Source organism: Scyliorhinus torazame, chromosome 10, assembly GCF_047496885.1.
Source record: "Scyliorhinus torazame isolate Kashiwa2021f chromosome 10, sScyTor2.1, whole genome shotgun sequence".
NCBI lineage: Eukaryota > Metazoa > Chordata > Chondrichthyes > Carcharhiniformes > Scyliorhinidae > Scyliorhinus > Scyliorhinus torazame.
This window is the reverse complement of record NC_092716.1, coordinates 139,246,943-139,272,964: the sequence shown is the minus strand read 5'-3', so window position 1 is coordinate 139,272,964 and position 26,022 is coordinate 139,246,943. Positions and strand designations below refer to the sequence as shown.

General features: G+C 53.3%; 1 protein-coding gene across 1 annotated transcript in view; it reads right to left on the bottom strand.

The window, feature by feature from the left end:
* Positions 1-1,632: 1,632 nt before the first annotated feature.
* The window catches only part of LOC140430946 (uncharacterized), a 105,469-nt gene continuing 81,079 nt past the window's right edge, over positions 1,633-26,022 (bottom strand). Inside the window, exons 15-19 of the mRNA XM_072518781.1 lie at positions 25,499-25,597; positions 23,838-23,966; positions 10,669-10,708; positions 6,221-6,341; positions 1,633-2,192 (exon numbers count right to left, since the gene is read on the bottom strand). Coding sequence (XP_072374882.1) covers positions 1,769-2,192; positions 6,221-6,341; positions 10,669-10,708; positions 23,838-23,966; positions 25,499-25,597 — 813 coding nt within the window. The 3' untranslated portion in view covers positions 1,633-1,768. The remainder of the gene's footprint in view (positions 2,193-6,220; positions 6,342-10,668; positions 10,709-23,837; positions 23,967-25,498; positions 25,598-26,022) is intronic.

Below are 26,022 nucleotides of genomic sequence, written 5' to 3'. Positions count from 1 at the left end.
CCCGGTCACTGAGGAGCACTGCTGAGGGCACCAACACAATGGTGCGGACCATGAGGAGCCGCCAGGGCTGGCAGAGCCAAATGATGCAGGGGATATCCGGAGCTTGAATCTGCAGCTGCCCCTCCAACCCAAGGTGGACTCCAGGACCCTATAGGCACCAACTAGGAGGAGGGGGCTTTGAGTGCCAACCCGGCCCAGTCACATGGAGTGGCGATGGTGGCCAACAGCTCCCCCGATTTCCACCCCTCTGATAAGGCTGCATCTTGAGGTCAGCACACGGGACAGGGTGACATGGCTGTACATGTATCGCCAAGAAGTGGGTCAGGGACCTCTGGCACCAGAGCATCTGGAGGACACCCGCCAGGGGTATCGAAGCCCATGGGATGAGGTAGGCAGCTGGCAGCCTCCACCTCAAATGTGCATCCTGGGGAAGCACCTAGATGTAGTGGTAGAACTAGGAGGGTCAGGTATGATGGGGATCACTAAGGACACCCGGGGAGGTGTGGGTAGGTAGGGGTTGCCGGTTGTGAGGTGGGGTGGCGGCACCATCAGGAGTGGGGTATTGTACTGCACATTAAACACCTTTTTGTACAACCATTATGATGCCTCTGTCATTTCCTGCCTCAATGTGGGATGATCTCTGGACCCTTTGCCCATCTCTCCATGCACCCCCCCCCCCCCCCCCCCCCCCCTGTGGCACTCATCCATTCCCCCGGACGTGGACATGTCCCTGAGCTGTGTCCCATCTCCTGAGTGTTCGGATGTTGTGTGTGTGGTGTTGCTTCCCGCAGTGTTCAACCACAGTATCCAGGCGTCAATGTGTGATTGTGTTGCTAGGCAATGACTCCCACATGCTACATGCCCCACACACCCACGAGAATCTTCTTGGCATGTGTGAAGTGCTCACTTAACCAGGATTGAAAATTCCCTATCAGCAATAGCCTTCAGCCATGCACCAGAGGCCTCAGCAGTCAGTGGGGGGTATGGGTGATCGGTGGGGCAGACAGGCAGGGACAAGGAACAGGAACACAGGATCCAGGGGTTGGCATGGTGGTGCTGCAAGTGTTTGCCCCCCAGTTGTCCCCCCCAGCGCCTCTCTCCCACCCTCCTATGGCGGCCCACCCTTGCTGAGGGTCCCCTATCCGAGGGTCCCCCACCTCACACTGAGCACTGGGGTTGCAAGCTCAGCAACCCAGGGTTCTTTGCCTGTGAGCAAAGATGGCTACTCACCTCCTCTGCTCCCAACAGAAGCCTTTTCGCCAGGTTCACGTTTTTCAAAAGAGTACTAATCGACGCCAGCGTGAACATTTGCTGGGGAGGCCGCTGAGTGACAGGAGGCCGTTGGATATGGGGTCGCTCTCGGTAGTTGTATGGAAATGGGGATTAAGTGGTGATAATTGCTTTCTTGCCACGCTACGGTGGATCCCGATTTCGCAATTGGGAGCAGGCCGGTTGCATTGCAAACTGTTTGCCGCCTGACATGGATCTCGATTTTGGCCTCTCCCGCTATTCAGCGGCCTTGTTATGCTTGAGCGAGAGCGCAGCGAGGCCGGAGAATTGCGCCCATCTGTTTTCTCTGTACCAAGTAAGAATATTTATTAACTTATTACTCAAGGAAATAAATAGAACCTCTTTTATCTGAATAGAATTGTTTAATTAGAAACAAAACTAAATTTAAGAAAATGCACAGTTGGTAACAGCATGTAAATTTTGAAATTAAGGAACACATAATTAATTTGATTTGCTAGCATCTTTGATTTATTTTGTTTTATGTGAGCTTTATGTACTTCTTAGCATTTGCTCGTCGCCTGTGCTTTCTTTCCTTAGGTCGGTTTGAATGAAGATTAATTTCTGGGTTTCCTTCCCCTTTACTTTCTTTATGTTCAATTGCTTCCTTGAAACTTGTGAGGTCAGTCTGACTTTCTGAACTGATCAAGCTGTGCATGTCTCCAGACTCACTGCTCCTGTCGAGACTGCGCTTTGCTCGAGACGCTTCATGGATGGTCCTGGTAAAAGGTGAGCTGGTTGGTTCCTCACAGTTATTTTCAATGCAGTCACATGCATCCACATAGATGTATGAGTACTGAACGGTACTTCCATCAGGGCAAATCAAAATAGTTTCCCTTTGGTGGCTCTTCACCTCTCGGCAACAATTACATTGGTGCTCCATTGAATTTACTTCTGAAGAATACCTATTCATTATTAAAAAATGAGAATTAAAACATTAGAAAGCAAGCACCTCTAGCTAAGGTATTCCATGCAGGTATAACACTAGCATCTATTTAACAATGCAGAAAATTCCCCAGCTATGTTTTGCCTGAAAAGAGCAAAGAATTCTGCCCAGCCAATTACCAAGCATCATCATCAAAGTGATGGAAGGTGGCGGTGACAGTGCTGTTAAGTGGCATTTATTCAACAATAACCTGTTTATTAATGCTCCTCTCAGCCCCACACTCAATACAGCCTTAATCCAAACATGGGCAAAAAAGCTGAATTCCGGAGGTGATTGCCCTTGACATCAAGGCAGAATTTAACCCAATGTGGCATACAAAAACTTCAGTAAAATTGAAGTTAATAGGAATGAAGGTAAAACTCTCCATGGGCTGGAGTCAGAACAATTGAAAAGGAAGATAGTTGTTGGAGGCCAATCATCGCAGCCCCAGGATATTGCTGGAAGAGTTCCTCAGTGTATGGGCCTCGGTCAATCATCTTCAGCTGTTTCATCAATGATCTTCCCTCTACCATAATGTCAGAGGTGGGGGTGTTTTCTGATAATTACACAGTATTCAGTCCCTTTTGTAACTTCTCAGATAATGAAACAATCCATGCCCGCATTCAGCATGACCTGGACAACATTCAGGCTTGGACTTATAAGTAGAAAGTAAGGCTTGCATCACATTAGTGTCAGTCAATAACTATTCTCCAGTTAGAGAGAATGTAATCATTTCCCCTTGGCATTCAACAGCATTTCCATTGCTGAAACGCCCACTATAAACAAAGCTTGGAGGTTACGTTACCAGAGACTTAACTGGACTGGCCACATAAAGAATGGGCTGGATTTTACAGAGCAGCACTGTCACTGTTCCCTTGGCTAAAATGTATGGGTCGGGGTGAGCACACCCGGCAGAACGATGTGTCCTGCGGCATGCCAGCAGGGCTGCAAATTAAGAGAAGATAGGTGGGGCTTCTATTCCTCAGGTTCACAAGTCCCCTCAATGTACCGAAAGTGCCACCAGGAGTGGAGGCCACATCTGGTATGATACTTGTGCTGAGAGGAGGCGGGCTACACTGCATCCAACCCAGCAAGGTGGGTACCAAACTGCCAGCCCCAGTAAGTGGGAGAATAGAGGTTTGGGGGAAAGCCGAGGGCGAGAACGTTTGCAGAGATTGCATCGTGAACACAGCCCAGTCCATCACGCGAACCTGCCTCCCATCCATTGACTCTGTCTGCACCGCCCGCTGCCTTGGGAAAGTGGACAGCATAATGAAAGAACCCCTCCCACCGGATTATTCTCCCTTTCAACTTCTTCCATTGGGCAGGAGATACAAAAGTCTGAGAACACGCATGAACAGATTCAAGTCTCTTATGGACTGAACTGATCTCTTCACACATCTTCTCTACTGAGTAATACTACACTCCTGTATGCTTCACCCGATGCCTGTGCCTATGTATTTACATTGTGTATTTGTGGGTGTCCTGGGCGAAATTCTCCGGAAACGGCGCGATGTCTGCCAACTGGGGCCCAAAACGACGCAAATCAGTCGGGCATCGCGCCGCCCCAAAGGTGCGGAATGCTCCGCATCTATGGGGGCCGAGCCCCAACCTTAAGGGGCTAGGTCGGCGCCGGACGAATTTCCGCCCCGCCAGCTGGCGGAAAAGGCCTTTGGTGCCCCGCCAGCTGGCGCGGAAATTACATCTCCGGGCGGCGCATGCGCGGGAGCGTTAGCGGCCGCTGACGGCATTCCCGCACATGCGCATTGGAGGGAGTCTCTTCTGCCTCCGCCATGGTGGAGACCATGGCGGAGGCGGAAGGGAAAGAGTTCCCCCACGACACAGGACCGCCCGCGGATCGGTGGGCCCCGATCGCGGGCCAGGCCACCGTGGGGGCACCCCACGACCCCGGAGCCCGCCCACGCCGCCTTGTCCCGCCGGTAAGGTAGGTGGTTTAATCTACGCTGGCGGGACAGGCATTTTAGCGGCGGGACTTCGGCCCATCCGGGCCGGAGAATCGCGGGGGGGGGGGCCCGCCAACCGGCGCGGCGCGATTCCCGCCCCCGCCGAATATCCGGTACCGGAGAATTCGTCAACTGGCGGGGGCGGGATTCACGCCAGCCCCCAGCGACTCTCCGACCCGGCGGGGGTCGGAGAATCTCGCCCCAGATTTTTTTTCATATGTGGAATGATCTGTCTGGACTGGATGCAGAACAATACTTTTCACTATACCTCGGTACACGTGACCATAAAACAAATCCAAATCCAAACCTTGGAGGGCCTACTCGATGGTCCCAAAAAGGGACCCCTCCCACTGCCCACCACCAGCCCACAGGGAAACCGGTTGGGCTGGTTACTGGTTCTCCCGCTACTGGTCAAACACCGGCAATGCAAAATTCATGATCCACCAGCAGGTGGTCTGCCTGATAAGAACTTAAGAACATAAGAACTAGGAGCAGGAGTAGCCCATCTGGCCCTTCGAGCCTGTTCCGCCATTCAATGAGATCATGGCTGATCTTTTGTGGACCCAGCTCCACTTTCCCGCCCGAACACCATAACCCTTTCTTCCTTTATTCTTCAAAAAACTATCTGTCTTTATCTTGAAAACATTTAATGAAGGAGCCTCAATTACTTCATTGGGCAGGGAATTCCATAGATTCACAACCCTTTGGGTGAAGAGGTTCCTCCTAAACTCAGTCTTAAATCTACTTCCCCTTATTTTGAGGCTATGCCCCATGGTTCTGCTTTCACCCACCAGTGGAAACAGCCTCCCTGCATCTATCCTATCTATTCCGTTCATAATTTTATATGTTTCTATAAGATCCCCCCTCATCCTTCTAAATTCCAACGAGTACAGTCCCAGTCTACTCAACCTCTCCTCGTAATCCAACCCCTTCAGCTCTGGGATTAACCTAGTGAATCTCCTCTGCACACCCTCCAGCCCCAATACGTCCTTTCTCAGGTAAGGAGACCAAAACTGAACACAATACTCCAGGTGCGGCCTCACTAACACCTTATACAGTTGCAGAACAACCTCCCTAGTCTTAAACTCCTTCCCTCTAGCAATGAAGGACAAAATTCCATTTGGCTTCTTCTTGACCTGTTGCCCCTGTAAACCAACTTTTTGCGACTCATGCACTAGCACACCCAGGTCTCTCTGCACAGCAGCATGTTTTTATATTTTATCATTTAAATAATAATCCCTTTTGCTGTTATTCCTACCAAAATGGAGATTCTTACCAAATGATGCAATCTCTGCTTCTTGTAAAACTGTGGGGGAGCAGAGGAGGGCATATAGGCAGCAGGCAGGCCTCCAGCTGTCTGTTACTCCTGGGTGGAGAGTAAAATCCAGCCCAATGTGGCTGCAAGAGTTGGTCAGAAGCTTGAAATTCTGCAGCAAGTAACTCACCTGACTCCCCAAAGTCTGCCCACCATCTATCTACAAGGCACAAGCCAGCAGTACAATGGAATATTTTCCACTTGCCTGAATGAGTGCAGCTCCAACAACACTTAAAACAGCATGTTTGATTTGTACTCCATCCTAAACTCAGTCACTCTCTCAATCCCACCACACAATGGCAGCAGTATGTACCATCTCCAAGACGTACTCCAGCAACTTGCCAAGGCTCTTTTTTGGCAACTTCCAGTTCCCCAATCTCTACCACCTTAAAGAACAAGGGATGGCAGGCAAATGGGAAAAATACCACCAACTGCAAGTTGTCCTCCAAGTCAAACACATCCTAAATTGGAATGTTTTCACTGTTCCTTCATTGTTGCTGGGATGAAATCCTGTAACTTCCTCCATTAGCAACACTGTGGTTGTACCCACACCATATAGACTGCAGTGGTCTAAGAAGGCGGCTCACAACCACCTTCTCAAGGCAATTACTATGGGCAATTAATGGCGTGCCCATGTTTTATGAACAAAAGAAAAAATGAGACTACTTTGCTTTTCTAATAAAATCATTTGAGGTAATAGATGCACAAGATAATAAAATTGTTACTTACATAGAGTAGGTTCCACACCTTCCTTCACATGCTGCAATTTCTACGTTTTCAATTGATTTACAACTATCATGCATTATCGGGGCCATCATTTGTATACGCTTGCAACTTTGTTTTTCTCGGCCTGTGTTATAATTGTAAACATGAACATTTAGAAACAGAGAACCACTATTCCTTTCAATGTGAAAAAAAATCAGCAATTATTCCAACTGAAAGCATGGGTTTGAAGGCTAAAAAAGCTCAAGAAAATAGTAATTAATGAAACAGAACACATTTTTCTGCTCGTAAAGCTGGAGGCGAGAGCATCCCGTTCATATTTTTGTGGGTTTAAGTTTTAAATGTTGATTTTGCTTTGATACAATTTATTGCTGTTTTCAATGAGTAAATTGTGAAACTTTTTACTGGAATAAAAGCAAAATACAGTGGATGCCGGAAACCTGAAAACCCCCCAGGAAGTGCTGGAAATACTCAGCTAGTCTGGCAGCATTTGTAGAGAAAGAAAGTGTTAATGTTTCAAATCCAATATGAATTTTCTGAGGTCTACAATTGGCAGATAAAGGGCGGGATTCTCCGACCCCCCGCCGGGTTGGAGAATCGCCGGGGGGGGCGGCGTGAATCCTGCCCCCGCCGGCTGCCGAATTCTCCGGCGCCAGTGATTTGGCGGGGGTGTGAATTGCGCCGTGCCAGTCGGCGGCCGCTGGCAGCGCCCCCCCCGGCAAACTCTCCGGCCCGCGATGGGCCGACTGGCCGGCCGTTTTCGGCCGGTCCCGCTGGCGCAAATTACAACAGGTACTTATCGGCGGGACCTGGCTCTGAGGGCGGCCTCCAGGGTCTTCGGGGGGGCATGGGGGTACCTGGCCCCGGGGGGGGGGGTGCTCCCATCGTGGCCTGGCCCGTGATCGGGCCCCACCAATCCGTGGGCGGGCCTGTGCCGTGGGGGCACTCTATTCCTTCGTGCCAGCCGCTGTAACAGTCCGCGATGGCTGGCACAGAGATGAACCGCCCCTGCGCATGCGCTGGTATGACCCCAGCACACGCTGGCGCTCCCGCGCATGCGCCAACGCGCACCGGCCGGCAGAGGCCCTTCGGCGCCGGTTGGCGTGGTGCCAATCCCCTTCTGCGCCGGCCGCGCAAACCACTCCGGCGCCGGACTAGCCCCTGAAGGTGCGGAGGATGCCTCACCTTCGGGGCAGCCCGAAACCGGAGTGGTTCACGCCACTCCTCGGTGCCGGAGTGGCCCCCCCGCCGGTTCGCGGGGAATCCCGCTCAAATTCTTTGAGATAAAATAAGCAAGTGACACTTCAAGGTTGACTTTGTTGACTATATTGCTAAAGATACACAGGTGATGGGCATCGTTTGTTTAAGGACTGAGATCACATATAAAGAAAGTCAATCCCTTTAAGGGGCTATTCATTAGTTCATTAGCTGATTTATTTACTTTGTGCACTGTACTCAAGAGTATAAAGAGAGTCAAATGGGACACTGGGGCAGTCGTTAGGAGGCAGAGATTTGTGGATAAATCTACTATCGAGGAAAAGAGTTGTGTCGTGTTTTGTAGTTCACCATCTGACTTGCATCCATTTAATACTCAATGTAAATTAGTAATATTAAGAACATTGGTACTTCCAATGCAGAAGTGATCTTTTGGCTGGTTCTTGGCTAGAAGAAATGGCACATCATCAAGTGTGTGTAATAACAGCAAGTGGCGTGCAATTTTTCTGAAATGTACTCTTATTCATTCTTTATAACACTGACAAGTAGATTGCTTATTTTCTGTGGTAATATTAGCTAAGCACCTGTGCCATCATTAAGGCTGCTTCGCTTACTTCCACTCAGTAACACTGGCTGACTTCACCTCATCTCAAGCATCTGCTGCTCAATTATGTCTTTTTTACCTCTAGTCTTGACTATTACAGCACACTTTTGGCAGATCTCCCACATTCTACCCTCTATAAATTCCAGGACATCCAAAACTTTGTTGCCTGTGAGGAATATTACCATTATATCGAGAAACTGGCCAGCCCGATGGTAAGGGGAGAGGTCCTGAAGGAATTTGAGTGCAAAGCAGTAGAGTGGTCAGAGCTTGGAGGATACGAGATTGTCAGAGGTTTGAAGTCAGAGTCGGTGGAGATGGGAAGAGGAAGTGGAACCCGAGGAAACTGTGCAGATGGTAAATTTTGAACTAAAATAATTACACAGTGTTTTAAATCTTAACTTCATTTCAAAGTTTTAATTTTTGTCTCTCACCGCTTAGTAATCCAATATATATGGACATGACAGGATACCTCAGTTCCATTGATTGCAATCTCTGCTCCACAGAGCAACTCCAGGATACTTCTTGGGCTGGATTCTCTGCAGCCCCGCACCAAAATTGCGTTCAGAGCGAGGGCGGAGAATCCACTTTCACACCGAAATCGGGCCCGGCGATTCTCCGGGACCCGAGACTCGGCATGATCGCGGAGTACGTCGCCCGGAAGGGGGCCCATTGCCAGAGGCCCGTCCAGCGTTCCTCCGCTCCCGGCCGGTCGAGTTCCCAACAGCGTGGAACTAAGCTGCTATTGCCAGTCGGGATACTGACGTGGCGGCTGCGGACTCAGTCGCGGCCGCCCTGGTTGGGGGCGGGGGGGGGGATCGGAAACCGGCAGGGGGGTGGGGGGGTGGGTGCCTTATAGGTGGCCGGGGAGTGTTTGTGCAGGTTAGATGTTCGGGTGCGCAGCCGATTGGCGGGGTCTAATTTTTGAGACTGGCTCCACTTTCATGTCCTCCATGGAGCTCGGCATGGCCTCTGGAGGCCGCTACCATGCACATGCGCAGACTCCAAACTGGAAGTGCAGGGTCCCTTATCCGCAGCTAAAGCTGCGTGATTTACTCCGTGTCCCTGCTAGCCCCTGCGGGGCATTGAATTAGCTGAACATTTTTGCAGGAATCTCTGGTGTAAAACTCCAACATTTGTACGCTGGCGTGGGGACATAGTCCCGTTTTGGGAGAATCCAGCCCCTTGTTTCCTGGGCAACCATGTGTGGAGGAAACCTTATCAGCTGAATGAGCTTGATCTCTGGCATTTGGAGCTGCACCATCTCAAGAGTCTGTGGTGCATCTGTTTTGTGAATGCCATGTTTCCAGAGGTTGCTCACCACCACATTCTCAAGAGTAATTAAGGATGAGAATCAAATGCTCACCTTTCTGGCTATGCTCACATCCCATGAAATAATTATTTAACAAAATGCTGTAAATACTCAGCATGTCTGGTAAAACCATTATGCAGAAGCACATTTCAACACATTCGAGTGACACATATATATTTTGGGCCAAATCTCCATGGAAGATGCCGGCAGGCTAGAACACCCACCTCTGTTAACTGGGATATCAGCCCAGTTTTAGTGGAGAATGTCAAGCCCAAGAACTTGCTACTGCTCACCCCAACCACGCAATGCCTCATCATTCCCCCATGTTCTCTTCATTCACCCTCATATCCCCCATACCAACCGTATCACCTTGCTGTCCCATGCCCCCTCATGTATTTGAAATAGACATAAAAAATGAGTTCTAACAATCTGATAGAGCTCTCACTCAAGCACACTTCATACTGAAATAAATCCTCTTTCAAAGATGCCATTGAAAAAAGTGAAATCTTCTCATGTGGTGAATCTGGTGCAAAAACAAACATCGATTCAATAATTACATCCTAAATAGATAATCACTCAATAATAACCTCTTAAAGCTGTCTACACCATCCTCTGCTTATATAACTGGTTCAGGATTTTTTGAAATTCAGTCAAGCATTTGGAATGACTCTAGCTTTCAAAATAAATAATTAACTCTGTTGAAACTGCAAAAATAAATAGCTTGGTTTTTTTCTAAGGTATACCAAAAGACCCATCAATCAAAGTAGTCTGCACAGAACACTTTTCTCAACATCTACGAAATGCTAATCAATATAATGGTCAACTTATCTTACTCCAGCTGGGACTGGGGTTTTACTGTGGTTTCCAGCTCCTTTGAAATACTGTGATCGACATCTTAATGGCATTAATTGCAGCCTTATACCACACTAGTAAGAACTGCTGGAATCCTGGAACTGGTCCCTAGCCACAATTTTCAAAGGATGCCGAAGTTGACCCAAATCAGTGAAAGTCTGGCCCATAATTTTAGGAAGGTGTTCGGATCTAAACACTGGCCAATAAAGGTGAAATCCTGATCATAAGGAACATGGATGCTTTATCGAACAAACCAGCAACTCAAAACTTGACATCCATTAGATGCAGATCTCACATTTTTAGTCATCATCGATGTACAAGAACACTGACTCGGATAATTAATCTCTTACCTTTGGTTTAATTCCTCAAAAGGCCAGATGGCTAAATGAAGGAATTATTTCTATTGAATGGTTTTAAAAAAGTTACACATTTTTACACTTTATCTAGAATAATACCGTGTGTTTCAACACTCACATGTCTTACAACAGCCATCTTCAGTTGTAGTAATTGTGTCCTGCAACATGAAACAAAGTTTTAATCATAATATTATGGTGAATTATATATTTTCTAAAAAGACAGTAATTGCAAGGATCAAGAAGCAACAATTAACAACAAATGCCAGCACAGGATTTTTATTTATCATTCTAATTAATATTTGTCAAATATATGGGGCGAAATTCTCCATTATCGGCGGAAAGTCCGCCGATCGGCGCAAAAAACGGCGCAAATCCCACTTGCGTCACGTCATAAAAATGGGCCGATAGTCTCCGGCCCGAAATGGGCTAGCAGCGACGTAACGGGATCCGCGCTTGCGCAGTGGTTCACGCCGTGCAGCGTCATACGCGCTGCACGGCGTGACGGCTCATAAGGCCGCGCAGCTCCCCCCCACCCGACCGGAACAGCCGACCGCAACACCCGACTGGATGCCTGGCCGTCGCTCAGCCCCGAGGTTCGAGTCACGCGATGTGGAGGCGCTCCTGGACGCGGTGGAGCAGAGGAGGGACGCCCTGTATCCCGGGCACGGCCGCAGAGTTGCCCCACGCCACAGCCGGCGTCTGTGGAGGGAAGTGGCAGAGGCCGTCACCGCTGTGGCCCTGACACCACGGACAGGCACCCAGTGCCACAAGAAGGTGAACGACCTCGTCAGAGCAGGCAGGGTGAGCCTCCCCATATCCCCCCTCCCCCATATCCCCCCCCATATCCCCCCTCCCCATATCCCCCCTCCCCCATATACCCCCTCCCCCATATCCCCCCCATATCCCCCCCTCCCCATATCCCCCCTCCCCCATATCCCCCCATATCCCCCCCATATCCCCCCCCATATCCCCCCTCCCCATATCCCCCCCATATCCCCCCCTCCCCATATCCCCCTTCCCCCATATCCCCCCTCCCACATATCCCCCCTCCCCCATATCCCCAAGTGAATCCAGCCCTAACCTTAACCTCTGCAATGCACGCGCAACCGATGGCGTGCATTCATATACCTGCCTAACACTGTTGCCTTTTACCCCTGCCACCCCCCCCCCCCCCCACAGGAGAAGCGCGCACACAACAATAGGGAGCATGTGAGGACTGGAGGAGGGCCCGCTGATGAGAGGCCACTGACCGTACACGAGGAAAGGGCCCTGGAACTGGCTGGCGGACCTGAGGACCGGGAGGTTGCTGATGCAGAGGTCGGGGGCCCACGAGCAAGTGAGCCATCAGCAGCCCGTCCCCATATCCCCCCTCCCCTATATCCCCCTTCCCCGTATCACCTGATCACTGCCTGCGTGTCTAACGATGCATGCTTCATTGTGTATCGCAGGACCAAACGTCCAGGCACCCATCCCCGCAGATGCAGACCGCCCGCAGGATGACCCTCGGAGACCACAGGAGATGAAGAGACCCGCCCGCTGAGGGCCCGCTGATGAGAGGCCACTGACCGTACACGAGGAAAGGGCCCTGGAACTGGCTGGCGGACCTGAGGACCGGGAGGTTGCTGATGCAGAGGTCGGGGGCCCACGAGCAAGTGAGCCATCAGCAGCCCGTCCCCATATCCCCCCTCCCCTATATCCCCCTCCCCCGTATCACCTGATCACTGCCTGCGTGTCTAACGATGCATGCTTCATTGTGTATCGCAGGACCAAACGTCCAGGCACCCATCCCCGCAGATGCAGACCGCCCGCAGGATGACCCTCGGAGACCACAGGAGATGAAGAGACCCGCACCCTCCAGCATGCGACGCCCGCAGGATGCCCCTCGGAGACCACAGGAGACGGAGAGACCCGCACCCTCCAGCATGCGACGCCCGCAGGATGCGCCTCGGAGACCACGGGAGACGGAGAGACCCGGACCCTCCAGCATGCGACGCCCGCAGGATGCGCCTCGGAGACCACGGGAGACGGAGAGACCCGGACCCTCCAGCATGCGACGCCCGCAGGATGCCCCTCGGAGACCACGGGAGACGGAGAGACCCGGACCCTCCAGCATGCGACGACCGCAGGATGCCCCTCGCACACTACGGGAGACGGAGAGACCTGGAGCAACAGGGAGACGACACCCCCGTCATGTGCGGGAGCGACCACCCAGCGATGAGGGGGGCAGCCACAGGCCCCCGTCACATCCGAGCCAGGACACCACTACCCAGGACACCACTATCCAGGACACCCCTACCCGGGACACCACTACCCAGGACACCCCTACCCGGGACACCACTACCCAGGACACCCCTACCCGGGACAGCACTACCCGGGACAGCACTACCCGGGACAGCACTACCCGGGACAGCACTACCCGGGACAGCACTACCCGGGACAGCACTACCCGGGACAGCACTACCCGGGACAGCACTACCCAGGACACCCCTACCCGGGAAGACGAAATACCGGACAGTGACTCAGAGTGGATGGGTGGAGACGAACCCCCACCCCAAAGTGCCATGGAGTCAGAGTGGGACGAAGAGCACGACACAACACCACTGCTGTCACCAACACCCTCCACCATCGCAGAAACACTCACCACGGTTGGGTACTTTAGTGATGAGGCGTCTGGTACACTCACTGGTGCGCACAACACAGCCGTCCCGGTACAGCAGGTGGAGGTAGGAGCAGCAGAGGGACCGGGCGGTCGGAGGGCAGCCCAGGCCAAGCGAACATCTGCCGCCCAGATGGATCCCGGGTTCCTGCAGTTACCACACCCACACATAGATCCGATGCAACCACCGACACGGAGACGAGCGACTCGGGTGACGGGTGGCTTGCGGCGGCTGCGGTCGCAGGTGGAGGAGTCCACCCGCGTCCAGGAGCTGGGAGTGGTCCCGGTCATGCGTGCCACCCAGGCTGACACCGCACGGGTGGCGTCCGCGGTGGAGGCAATGGGTGCGACGGTGTCAGACATGGGGAACGGTTTGCGAGGCCTGGGGCCTTCCGTGCAGGCGGCGTCTGTGGCCCAGGAAATGGCTGCCCTCTCACAGGAGGCCATGAGCCAGTGCCAGCGCCAGATGGCAGAGGTGCTCAACGCCATAGCCCAGTCTCAGCAGGCCATGGCCCAGTCTCTGCAGGCCATGGCCCAGTCTCTGCAGGCCATCGCTGAGGGCATCGGCGCCAGTGGCCATGTGCGATCGGGCGTCGCACTGTCACAGACAGGGTTTGACAACCCCCTGGGCTCCATGGCTGCAAACCTGCAGACCCCTGTCGATACCAGCACGGGCCTCCAGGACTGGCAGCGCCAGATGTCGGGGGCGCGTCGGATGGCCAGTCTGTTCGCATCCCCCACCCATGTCGAGGCCTGGGGGCCATCGGGCACCCCGAGGGAGGAGGAGGTGGTGTGGTCCGTCCCGGCTCCCTCTGTAGGGGAGGTCCCGGTACACCGCGACACCTCGGACTCCCCCCCTTCCGTCCCAGGTGCATTGGGTGGGCAACGGGCAGGACAGGCTGGCAGCTCGCCATCCCAGTCGCCCGGGCCGCAGCCTGGCCCATCTAGGCCAGGACGCCCCAGGAAACGGCCGCCAAAAGGATCCAGTGTCAGAGGGCAGGAATCACAGGAGTCCACCTCCAGTTCTGCTGTACCGTCTGGGGAACCACGTAGACGTAGTCAAAGGGCCCGTAAGGCCAAACAATTAGACACTGAGTAAGTTGGCACGGGTGCAGGGCACAGATGAGTTTTAGGGGCTAGGGCACGTGCATGAACTCCTTTGGTTATTAAAGTCAATGTTACACCTACCGAAGCTGCCTTTGTGCTCTGTCCAAAGTGTGCGGGCGTGTCATGTACGTTGAGCGCAAGTGTGTGTGTGACGGGTGGTCTTACCTCAGCCCCAGGTGAGTCTGCCCCCTTCCCCCTGGGCCGCCATCAACATCCCCCGGGCAGAGGACGGGACCGTGCGCTGCAGTGTCACAGCCGCATGCAGGGATGGTCCGGGTGAATGGTGGTACTGTGGCCATGGGTCAGACATAGTCCAACGATGTAGAGCCAGGAGCTCATCGGAGGCGGGTTGTCATCATCCTCCATGGCCTGCGATAGACACGCGTCCACCCGCAACTGGGTGAGCCCGGCCCGTTGTGCCGCCGGTGGATCGGCAATTGGGGGGGGGGGGTGGTGTGCATACGGGTGGGGTGTGTGGGGTTGGGGAGGGGGGTGAGGGTGCTGGGTGGGTGGATGGGTGGGGGGTGTGGGTGGTCGGCTGTTGCCATGGTGTGCGGTCTGTGGCCATACTACCCGATTCCCACGCCCATCTAGTCAGTGAAGCGGGCGTCTATCAGTCTGTCCCGTGCCCGCTGGGCCAGCCGGTAACGGTGGACAGCCACCCGCCTGTGTCTACCCCATCTGCCCTGACCATTGCCCCCATCCCCCTCATCTGGGGAGGACTGCGCCTCTTCCTGCTGCTCCTCCACTCCGCCCTCCTCTGCCTGCGGCACATCGCCCCTCTGCTGGGCTATGTTGTGCAGGACGCAGCACACCACAATGATGCGGCCGACCCTATCTGACCGATACTGGAGGGCGCCCCCAGAGAGGTCCAGGCACCTGAAACGCATCTTCAGCACGCCAAAGCACCTCTCGATCACTCCCCTTGTCGCTACATGGGCATCATTGTAGCGGTTCTCCGCCTCATTGCGTGGCCTCCGTATAGGCGTCATCAGCCACGATCGCAATGGGTAGCCCCTGTCGCCCAGCAACCAGCCCCTCAGCCGGGGATGGCGTCCCTCGTACATGCCGGGGATGGATGACCGCGACAACACGAATGAGTCGTGTACACTGCCTGGGTGACGGGCGCAGACGTGCAGGATCATCATGCCGTGGTCGCAGACCACCTGTACGTTCATCGAATAGGTCCCCTTCCTATTAGTGAACACGGCCCTGTTCTCTGCAGGTGGCCGCACCGCGACGTGCATCCCATCGATCGCGCCCTGGACCATGGGGAACCCGGCAACGGCAGAGAAGCCCACGGCCTGGGCATCTTGGCTGGCCCGGTCCACGGGGAAGCGGATGTAGCGGTGCGCCATGGCATAAAGGGCATCTGTCACTGCCCGGATGCACCGATGCACCAATGTCTGCGATATGCCGGACAGGTCCCCACTCGGTGCCTGGAATGACCCCGTTGCATAAAAGTTCAGGGCCACCGTAACCTTGACGGACATGGGGAGAGGGTGTCCCCCGCCAGTGCCACGCGGTGACAGGTGTGCCAGCAGGTGGCAGATGTGTGCCACGGTTTCCCGGCTCATCCGGAGTCTCCTCCTGCTTTCCCGGTCCGTGATGTCCTGGTATGACTGCCGGGGCCGGTACACACGGGGCGCCCTCGGGTGCCTTCGTTGCCGTGGGGCCGCGACGTCCTCTTCCCCCTCCTCGTCCTGTCGGTCAGGTGTCCCTCCAGCCTGGGCGGCTGCCGCCTGCCCCTCTGCGGCACGCTCCTCCTCCTCCTCCTCATCCAAGGCAACATAGACATGAGCGGCTGACACCACGGCGGCCAACATCGCTGGATGGTCTGAAAACATGACGGCCTGGTTGGGGGGGGGAGGGGAACGACGACATGTCATCATTGCCCATATCCCCTCCTCCCCCCAGCCAGGTGGCATGGACCGCATGGGTCCAACTGTTGGAGGCTGGCACCTGGCCAGGTGGACCAACTCATTTGCCCTCCCATCACCCACCCCGGCACGGACCCCCCCCAACCCCCAACCTCCACCCCAGCACGGACCCCCCCCCCCAACCTCCACCCCGGCACGGACCCCCCCCCAACCTCCACCCCGGCACGGACCCCCCCCCAACCTCCACCCCGGCGGACCACCCCCCCAACCTCCACCCCGGCACGGACCCCCTCCCCAACCTCCACCCCGGCACGGACCCCCCCCCAACCCCCAACCTCCACCCCAGGCACGGACCCCCCCCCAACCTCCACCCCGGCACGGACCCCCCCCCAACCTCCACCCCGGCACGGACCCTCCCCCCAACCTCCACCCAACCTCCACCCCGGCACGGACCCCCTCCCCAACCTCCACCCCGGCACGGACCCCCCCCAACCCCCAACCTCCACCCCGGCACGGACCCCCCCCAACCCCCAACCTCCACCCCAGCACGGACCCCCCCCCAACCTCCACCCCGGCACGGACCCCCCCCCCAACCTCCACCCCGGCACGGACCCCCCCCCAACCTCCACCCCGGCACGGACCCCCTCCCCAACCTCCACCCCGGCACGGACCCCCCCCAACCCCCAACCTCCACCCCAGCACGGACCCCCCCCCCAACCTCCACCCCGGCACGGACCCCCCCCCCCAACCTCCACCCCGGCACGGACCCCCCCCCCAACCTCCACCCCGGCACGGACCCCCCCCCCCAACCTCCACCCCGGCACGGACCCCCCCCCCAACCTCCACCCCGGCACGGACCCCCCCCCCCAACCTCCACCCCAGCACGGACCCCCTCCCGGCACTCCCCCGGAGCCCAGCCTACTCTAACCACCCCCCCCCCCCCCCGCCGCACACACACACACACAAGCCGAGACACACCTCTCCTCACGCAATCAGTCTGCGGCCACGCCATTTCCTGCCCAGAGCCAACCCCCCAGGCCGTCACTCACCTCCTCGCTGGTCGGCGTGAGCCTGGAGCACCGGGTCACGCCGATGAAAAGGAGGTTTGATTCACGTCGACGTGAACGGTCATCCCGTCGACGGGACTTCGGCCCATCCGGAAGGGAGAATATCGGCAGGCCGAAAATCGGCTGCCTTGCGCAGACCCGTGACATTCTCCGCGGCAGCGGCGCCATTAACGCCCCGCCGACTTTTCTCCCTTCGGAGACTTCGGCGGGGGCGGGGGCGGGGACGGGATTCACGGCGGCCAACGGCCATTCTCCGACCCGGCGGGGGGTCGGAGAATGACGCCCATGATCTTGAGACACCAATAATTTCCGGTTTGCTTTTTGAGGTCTGCTTGAAATACATTGAACCAACCAGCCTCTTGTCCTCAGTGCAAAGATACAAGTAAAAACAGAGGAGAGCTGCAAATTGGTATGGTGCAACTTACACCAAGTCAAGTTTATCACAATTAGAGTTGTTGCATGCTAACTCAGCAAAGGCTTTTTTTTCCTATTTCATTTTGAATTGCTGCTTTCGTAAAATTCATTTATGGGATGCGAGTGTCACTTGCTAGGCCAGCATTTATTTCCCATCCCCAATTGCCTTCAAAAAGGTAATGGTCAACTTCCGGCCATGGAGTGAGTGGTCGCACATTTGGTGGCTCCCGTTCGAGATGGAATTGGTTGGTCCTTTTCACCCAATATAGGGAGTGTTCGCTGGTGCAAAATGCATGAGCAGTGAGAGATAGAAATTCTCCTCCGGGAGGGCCTGTTTCTGGCTTATCAAATGAGGAGTGTAACGACGAAGGGGCAGCAGTCTGGCCGGGAGGTCTTTCAAAGTGTGACAGAGGGAAAGGTGGTGGAGGGCTGTAGGGCATCGTTCCCAGCCCTGTGGGCTATTGAGCAATTTGTGGATTTCCTGAACAGCAAGTTCCAACAGAGAGGCAGGAGGCCTCGGAGGATCTGGCTAAGGTGGGGAGCTGAACAGGGTGGTTATTGGGAGAGTGGAGCAAATGGTGAAGGCTCAAAGTTCGGTGCTCCAGAAGCTGGAGGATTCATTGGTGGACCATGAGGAGCAGTTGGCCTCATTGGAGGCAGTGGCGGTCGTGGCGGAGGCCAGAAGTGGCTGAGGGAGAAAGTGGAGGACCTGGGGAATTGATGCAGGAGGCAGAATCTCCAGATTGTGGGACTGCATGAAGGGATTGAGGGAATGCAAGCCACAAAATATGTGGCGAATATGTTCAAGATGTTTGTGCAGGAGGGTTTCTTTGACCGTCCCCCCGAGATGGATCGAGAGCACAGGGCGTTGAGAAGGAGGCCGAATGCGGGGGAGCAGCTGAGGGCAATGGTGGTGCGGTTGCATCATTTTCTGGACAAAGAGAAGATTCTGTGGTGGGCGAAGGAGACGAGAAAGTGTACCTGGGATCAACATGCTGCATGCCTACCAGGACTTAGGTGTGGAGTTAGCCAAGTGGCGAGCTGGGTTCAGTAGGGTCAAAGCGGCCCTCTCGAAGAACTGAGTGAAGTTTGGAGTATTATATACTGCTCGTCTGTGGGTCATGAACCAGAATCAGGAATTCTATTTTGACATGCCACAGAAGGTGAGTTAATTTGCGAGAGACCATGGTCGAGGGGACGTGTGAAGTTTGGACATTGAAGTTTGGAAATGCCAATCCGGGAGTTTGGGTACGTATGCTCGGCGGATTGTTGTATTTACTGTGTTTGGGTGTGGATTGGGTAACTGTGTTCAACTGTTCTTGGGGAATTGCGGGTGAAGGGTGGTCGGGGGTTAGGCGGTTGCCTTGATTGGTGCCCACCATGTAAGGAGGTAGGCTAGTTAACGGAAGTGAAGTGGGGTGTCGATTCGTGGAGGGAGTTGGGAGGAGTTGGGTTGCTTTTCTTTGTTTATGGGGGTGGGGAGTGGGGAAGGGGGTCGCTGACTTGGGTGGAGTTGGTGTGGCACTGTTGGTTAAGGGGAGATGGCAGCGGATATCTTGGGGAGGCGCTGATGGTGAGTGAGACGCGGACCTGGGGCGGGGGGGGGGGGGTTAGTTAAAGAGGAGCTATGGCTGATCAGGGAACCGGTGGAGGGAGCCGGTTGATTACATGTAACGTTCGGGGATTAAATGGGTCAATCAAAAAGTCTTGCATTTTCACGCACTTAAGGGGTTTGAAGGTTGACGTTGTGTTTCTTCAGGAGATGCACTTGAAGTTGGGAGACCAGAGTAGGCTGAGGAAAGGTTGGGTGGGGCGGGTGTTCCATGCAGGGTTGGATATGAAAAGTGGGGGTGGTGGCAGTGTTGATCAAAAAGAGAGTGACTTTTGAGACGGAGAGTATTGTGACAGACCACGGGGGTAGATTTGTGATGGTGAGTGGGAAGCTGGAGGGGACACTGCTGGTGCTAGTGAATGTATGTGCCCCAAATTGGGATGATGTGGAGTTCTTGAGGCAGGTTTTGGCAAAGGTCCCGGACCTGTACACGCATCGGTTATTTTGGGGGGAATTTTAATAAGGTGCTGGACCCTCGGTTGGACTAGTTGTGCCCTAGTCCCTGCAGGTGTCTGCAACGGCAAAGGAGCTGTTGCGGTTTATGGAATGAATGGGGTGGGTGTCGGGTGGACATGTGGCGGTTTGAGATGCTGAGGGGCAAAGGAATTTTTGTACTTTTCGTACGTCCCCTGGGTGTACTCCCGGGTTGATTTCCTTGTCCTGGTCAAAGCGCCGGTGGCGGGGTGGTTGGATCAGAGTATTCGGTGACCTTGGTGTCTGACCACGCACCACTTGTGAAACTATTATTGGGCAACAAACATTGCAATGGTTCGTAAATGGGTGCAAGGTGGTGCAGTGGTTAGCACTGCTGCCTCACGGTGCTGAGGAACCGGGTTCGATCCCGGCCCCAGGTCACTGTTTGCACATTGTCCCCGTGTCTGCGTGAATCTCATCCCACAACCCAAAGATGTGCAGGGTAGGTAAATTGGGCAGACTAAATTGCCCCTTAATTGGAAAAAAAAATAATTGAGCACTTTAAATTTATTTAATAAAAAGGAAATGGGCGGTGGAGGAGTTGCTGGTGTGGGGGCGGATAGAGGTGGCCTCGTGTAAAGGAACCGGTTTGAGGGCACTATTTCTTGCGCCCCTTCCATTCTCGCTGGCCAGCTACTCCCTCGGCTTGGAGGTGGCATCAGCGTTGGACGTGTGGAACAGTGCCGGCAGCATTTTAGAATGGAAGGCATCTACCTGTGGGTGCTGATTTGCTACAATCATAGGTTTGGCCCGGCGGGGTTGGATGCGAGGTTCCGGGAATGGCGGCAGGTGGGGATAGAATACTTTAGAGATTTGTTTGTTGGAGAGAAGTTTGCAGACCTGGTGGAGCTGGAGGGGACATACCAGTTGCCGAAGGGGAATGGGTTCAGGTAACTGGGGACTTCATGAAGAAACAGGTGCCTTTATTTCCAGTGCTGCCACCCCTTGTGTTGCAGTACAAACTCCTGCTGAGGAGGAAATAGGAGAGGGCAAGATCTGGGATATATACGGGGAGCTGTTGTAGAGAGAGAGTGCCCCGGTGGAGGAGGTTAGGTGTAAGTGGGAGGAGGAGCTGGGTAGGGAATTGGGTGCTGGAGTATGGGGTGAGGCACTGCGGAGGGTTTCTGCGTCCTTGTCGTGTGCAAGACTCAGTCTCGTTCAGTTCAAAGTGGTGCACAGGACCCACATGACGATGTCCAGGATGTGCCGGTTCTTTCCAGGGATGAAGGATAGGTGTGAACAGTGAGCGGAAGTTGGCGAACCATGTCCATATGTTTTGGGCATGTCCGAGGTTGGAGGGGTTTTGGACTTGATTTGCGGTATAATGTTGAAGGTTTTGGGAATATCGATAGCTCCGGATTCGGAGGTGACAATGTTTGGATTGTCGGAGGTTCTGGAAGTGCAGATGGAGAGACAGACCGATGTATTGTCCTTTGCCTCTCTGATAACCCAGAGACGGATTGTGTTGGGCAGGCGGTACTCGGAGCCACTGAGTGTAGGGGCATGAGTGAGCGATTTGGTCGAGTTTCTGCACCTAGAGAAAGTCAGGTTCGCCATTCGGGGGGGGGGGGGTCTCTTGGTGAGATCCTGCACTGCATTTTATAGATGGTACACACAGCTGCTGCTGTCCATTGATGGTGGAGGAAGTGAGTATTTGTGGATGTGGTTCCAATCAAGCAGACTGCTTTGTCCTGGAGGGTGTTGAGCTTCTTGAGTGTTGGTGGAGCTGCTCTCATCCAAACAGACATGAATATTCATCACACTCCCGACTTGTGCCTTGTAGATGGTGGCAGTCTTTGGAGAGTCAGGAGGGGAGTTATTCACCACAGGAATCCTAACCTCTGACCTGCTCTTGTAGCCACAGTATTTATATGGCGAGTCTCGTTCAGTTTCTGGTCATGGTAACCCTTAGATAGTTGATAGTGGGGGATTTAATGATGGGAATGCCATTTGAAGATTAAATGGTTAGATTCTTGGAGATATTTATAGCCTGGCCTTGTTTGAAGCGAATGTTACTTGCCACTTGTCAGCCCAAGCCTAGATATTGTCCAGGTCTGTTTGCATTTGGACTTATATTAATACTGAAAGGCAAAGTTAGAATAATTTCAAAGAGTCAGAGAGGTCTACAGCAAAGAAAAGGCCCTTCGGTCCATCGTATCTGTGCCAGTCACCATGCAACTATTTTAATCCCATTTTCCAGCACTTGGCCAATAATATTTTATGCCTTGGCATTGCAAGTGCACATCTGAATACTTCTTACGTGTTCTGATGGTCGCTACCTCCACCATCTTTCAGACAGCGACTTTCAGACTCCCACCACCCTCTGGGTAAAAAGGGTTTTACTCACATCCCCTCTAAACCTCTTGCCCCTTACCTTAAATCTATGCCCGAGAGGAGACGTTTCTTCTTGTTTATCTATGTCCCACAAATTTTATACATCTCAATCATGCCGCCCCCCCTCACCCCCAGTCTCCTCTGCTCCAAGGAAAACAACCCCAGTCTATCAAATCTCTCTTTATAACTAAAACCTTCCAGCCCATGCAAAATCCTGGTAAGTCTCCTCTGCACCCTTTCTAGTGCTATCACATCCTTCCGATAATGTGTATTTCAGAACTGCACACAATACTCTAGATGTGGCCGAACCAACATTTTATACAGTTCCAGCATAATCCTCCTGCTCCTAATTTCTACGCCTCAGCTAATAAAGGCTAGTATACCATGGGCGAAATTCTCCGGAAATGGCGCGGTGTCCGCCGACTGGCGCCCAAAACGGCGCCAATCAGACGGGCATCGCGCCGCCCCAAAGGTGCGGAATGCTCCGCATCTTTGGGGGCCGAGCCCCAACATTGAGGGGCTAGGCCAGCGCCGGAGGAATTTCCGCCCCGCCAGCTGGCGGAAACGGCCTTTGGTGCCCCGCCAGCTGGCGCGGAAATGACATTACGGGCGGCGCATGCACGGGAGCTTCAGCGGCCGCTGACAGTTTCCCACGCATGCGCAGTGGAGGGAGTCTCTTCCACCTCTGCCATGGTGGAGACCGTGGCGGAGGCGGAAGGGAAAGAGTGCTCCCACGGCACAGGCCCGCCCGCGGATCGGTGGGCCCCGATCGCGGGCCAGGCCACCGTGGGGGCACCCCCGGGGCCAGATCACCCCGTGCCCCCCCCAGGACCCCGGAGCCCGCCCACACCGCCTTGTCCCGCCGTTCAAAAGGTGGTTTAATCCACGCCGGCGGGACAGGCAATTTATCGACGGGACTTCAGCCCATCCGGGCCGGAGAATCGCGCGGGGGGGCCCGCCAACCGGCGCGGCCCGATTCCCGCCCCCGCCGAATATCCGGTGCCGGAGACTTCGGCAACCGGAGGGGGCGGGATGCACGCCAGCCCCCGGCGATTCTCCGACCCGGCGGGGGGTCAGAGAATGACGCCCCTGGTACCTTCTTTACCACTGCATACACCTGCTTTGCTACCTTAGAAATTGATGTATATGCACACCAAGAGCTCTGTGGTCCTCGGTACTTCCGAGGGTCCTGGCGTTAATCATGTATCCTTTGCCTTGTTTGTCCTGCCCAAGTGCATCACCTCACATGTAAACAGATTGAATTCTGACCAACCCGTCTATAATCTCTTGTAATTGAAGGCTAGCCTCCTCATGATTTACCACCCCACCAATTTTCATATCACCCGTGAACTTACTGATCAACCCTCCTACATTGATATCTAAATCATTTAATGTGAACCACAAACACAAGGGTCTCAACACTGCTCGCTGCGGGACCCCACTGGGCACAGACCTCCACTCAACTTTCCAAATTTCCTTGGATCTCATGGGATCTTACCTTTGCTATCAGTCTCCCATGTGGGGCCTTATCAAAAGCCTTGCTGAAGTTCAAGGAGACAATGTTTCCCTCATCATTAGACTGACTGGCTTGTAATTTCCTTGTTCATCCCTTCCTCCCTTCTTGAATGATGGCATTAATAGCATTATAAGTTTGAACAAATTTTGAAGTAATCTCCGCATGAGCTGCATTGTTTAAAGTTGGATTTCTATTCCGTATTTATCTTGAAGCTCCTGCATACTCACTGGTTCACAGTCCTCTGGATGAAAATCAGGACAAACATGCTTGGAACTAGTAGATATTAAGCTGTCATCAATTTGTATGCATCCGTAAACCGTACAGTTGTTATAAGGTGATGGCCATTTTCCCCCAGGCTAGAATAGTTTGCAAAGAGAAGAGAACAGTGTGTTAAAAAGTATCACTCATTTAATGGCCCTCTCCAGGGCAGTGTAACTAGTGGGGTATAAAGATGTGGTGGGGAATACCCAAGAAGTTCTCAGGGAACGGTTTCTATGGCATTTGCCTGGGAAGTGCAAACTGCAAAAAGCAATTGCCCTGTACTGGGAACCATCCAAAAATGTATTGTAAGTAGTAAGTTTCTTATGGTTCCGATTGTGATACGTCAATAATTACCCAGAAAATGTTAGAAGAGCTAAAACCTGTTTTAGCTTCTGGGTAGCTATTCTACAGACCCACACCAACTTGCAGGGTACTCCCCTCATCTCCTGACTACCCCCCGCCCTCCCCCACCACCCCTCATGGCCACTCTGGACCCCCACAAAGATGCCCCACCCCACAAAATTCCCCAGCCGTGGGAATTTGGGAACTTCCCTTCCATCGTATTCACCCCACCCTCACAGGATTCGTCCCCAGGGGACATTTTTACCACATGGGACTCCCACCCATCACAATTAGAATTTCCCCCAGGGCCGATTCACAACTCACATGCCCTCCCCCTCCCACCGCCCCTCAAGCCCCACGGACCGACTGAACCACACCATCACCACACTACTCTTCGCTCCTCACCGAGGCCGAACCGACTCCCCAGTGAGGTGTGGCAGTCGCACTTGGCAGTCATTTAGCAGCCTTGCAGTGCTTTATGACTGTGGGGCTGGTTTATATTAAGGATGTCAGCTCCACGCTGACATTGCTGCCAGGGATGTGAGCTGTGCCGAACCCACCCCCATACCATGTATTATTCAGCCCAATGTCCTCTGATTCTACACTGGTTGCAATTTTTGTTTTTATGTTCTATAATGTTTGGAATGTATACCAAATTGAGTCGAAGAGGGAATGAATGTGAGATTATGTTATTCAATATTTTTTTTAAAAATCTAATTTTGGAGGCAACTCAGTGATGCTTTTTGGCCAGTTACAAAATGTTAATTATAGTCATGACACCTGTGAGGGAAAGAAACAAGGGTAAGGAAGGTGGGTGAGAGAAAAGGAGTATCGCGGAAGAGCTATAGGCTGGGGCCCACAAAGCCTTAGGCAGGCAATTGGTAAAAAAGCCACTGAGGGACATTTTGCCCACAACATTCACACCAATACAGCCAGCAAGTTTTGGTGCTTTTTCTCACCATGCCATAGCATATGACCCATCACCTCCCCCCTGAAAGTGAATTTTAAAAGACAGTAAGAAGCAGAAGATGGCACAAAGGAAAGGCAAAAGAGTTAATGGCACAGAAATAAAGGTGAAGTACTGAAAAAGACAAGTACAACAGGAAACAGACTGAAAAGAGAGAAAGAAACAAATACATTGAGATAGGTAAGAAGGTGACCATGTTCTTCAGTTTATCATGTGCATGAGATAGAATATCAACTAATAGTTAATGCTGATTTATTGACACAAAACAAAGTAGCAAAGAAACAATTATTCATTTTAAAAGCATACAATCATACAAACCGGTATTAGTTGAACAGATTGGTCTCCCGTTTGTATCACACATCTAGTTTGGACACATTTGCCACAACATTTTCCAATCGTCTCCTGGTACTCAAATCCCTGTTGCAAAATGCAGTGGTTATTCCTCTTAAAAGCAGTTGGTGCAAAATATTTGCTACTTCTCACAGGTAGAATGTTAATTTGTTTTTAATTTCTATATGTAATTGTACTTGGCCTTTTATTTTAATTTTAATATTGTTTCCTGGCACAGAGAAAAGGTCAGTCATGGTTAAACTGCTCCCAGGCTTCACCCGCTGTTTCCCTGAACAGTAAATAGGGCGCCTGACAGAGGTCTGAGGAAAACAAGCATGCCATCTGTGTAATTTCTCAATTACACAGACAATGCCTTGTGATGGTTCCCTTACTGTAATCACGAACACTGTGGGCAGAATTCTCCAATCTGGGGACCAAGCCCCGTGGCGGGTCAGGAACGAGGGGCGAAATTCTCCCCAAACGGCGCGGTGTCCACCGACTGGCGCCCAAAA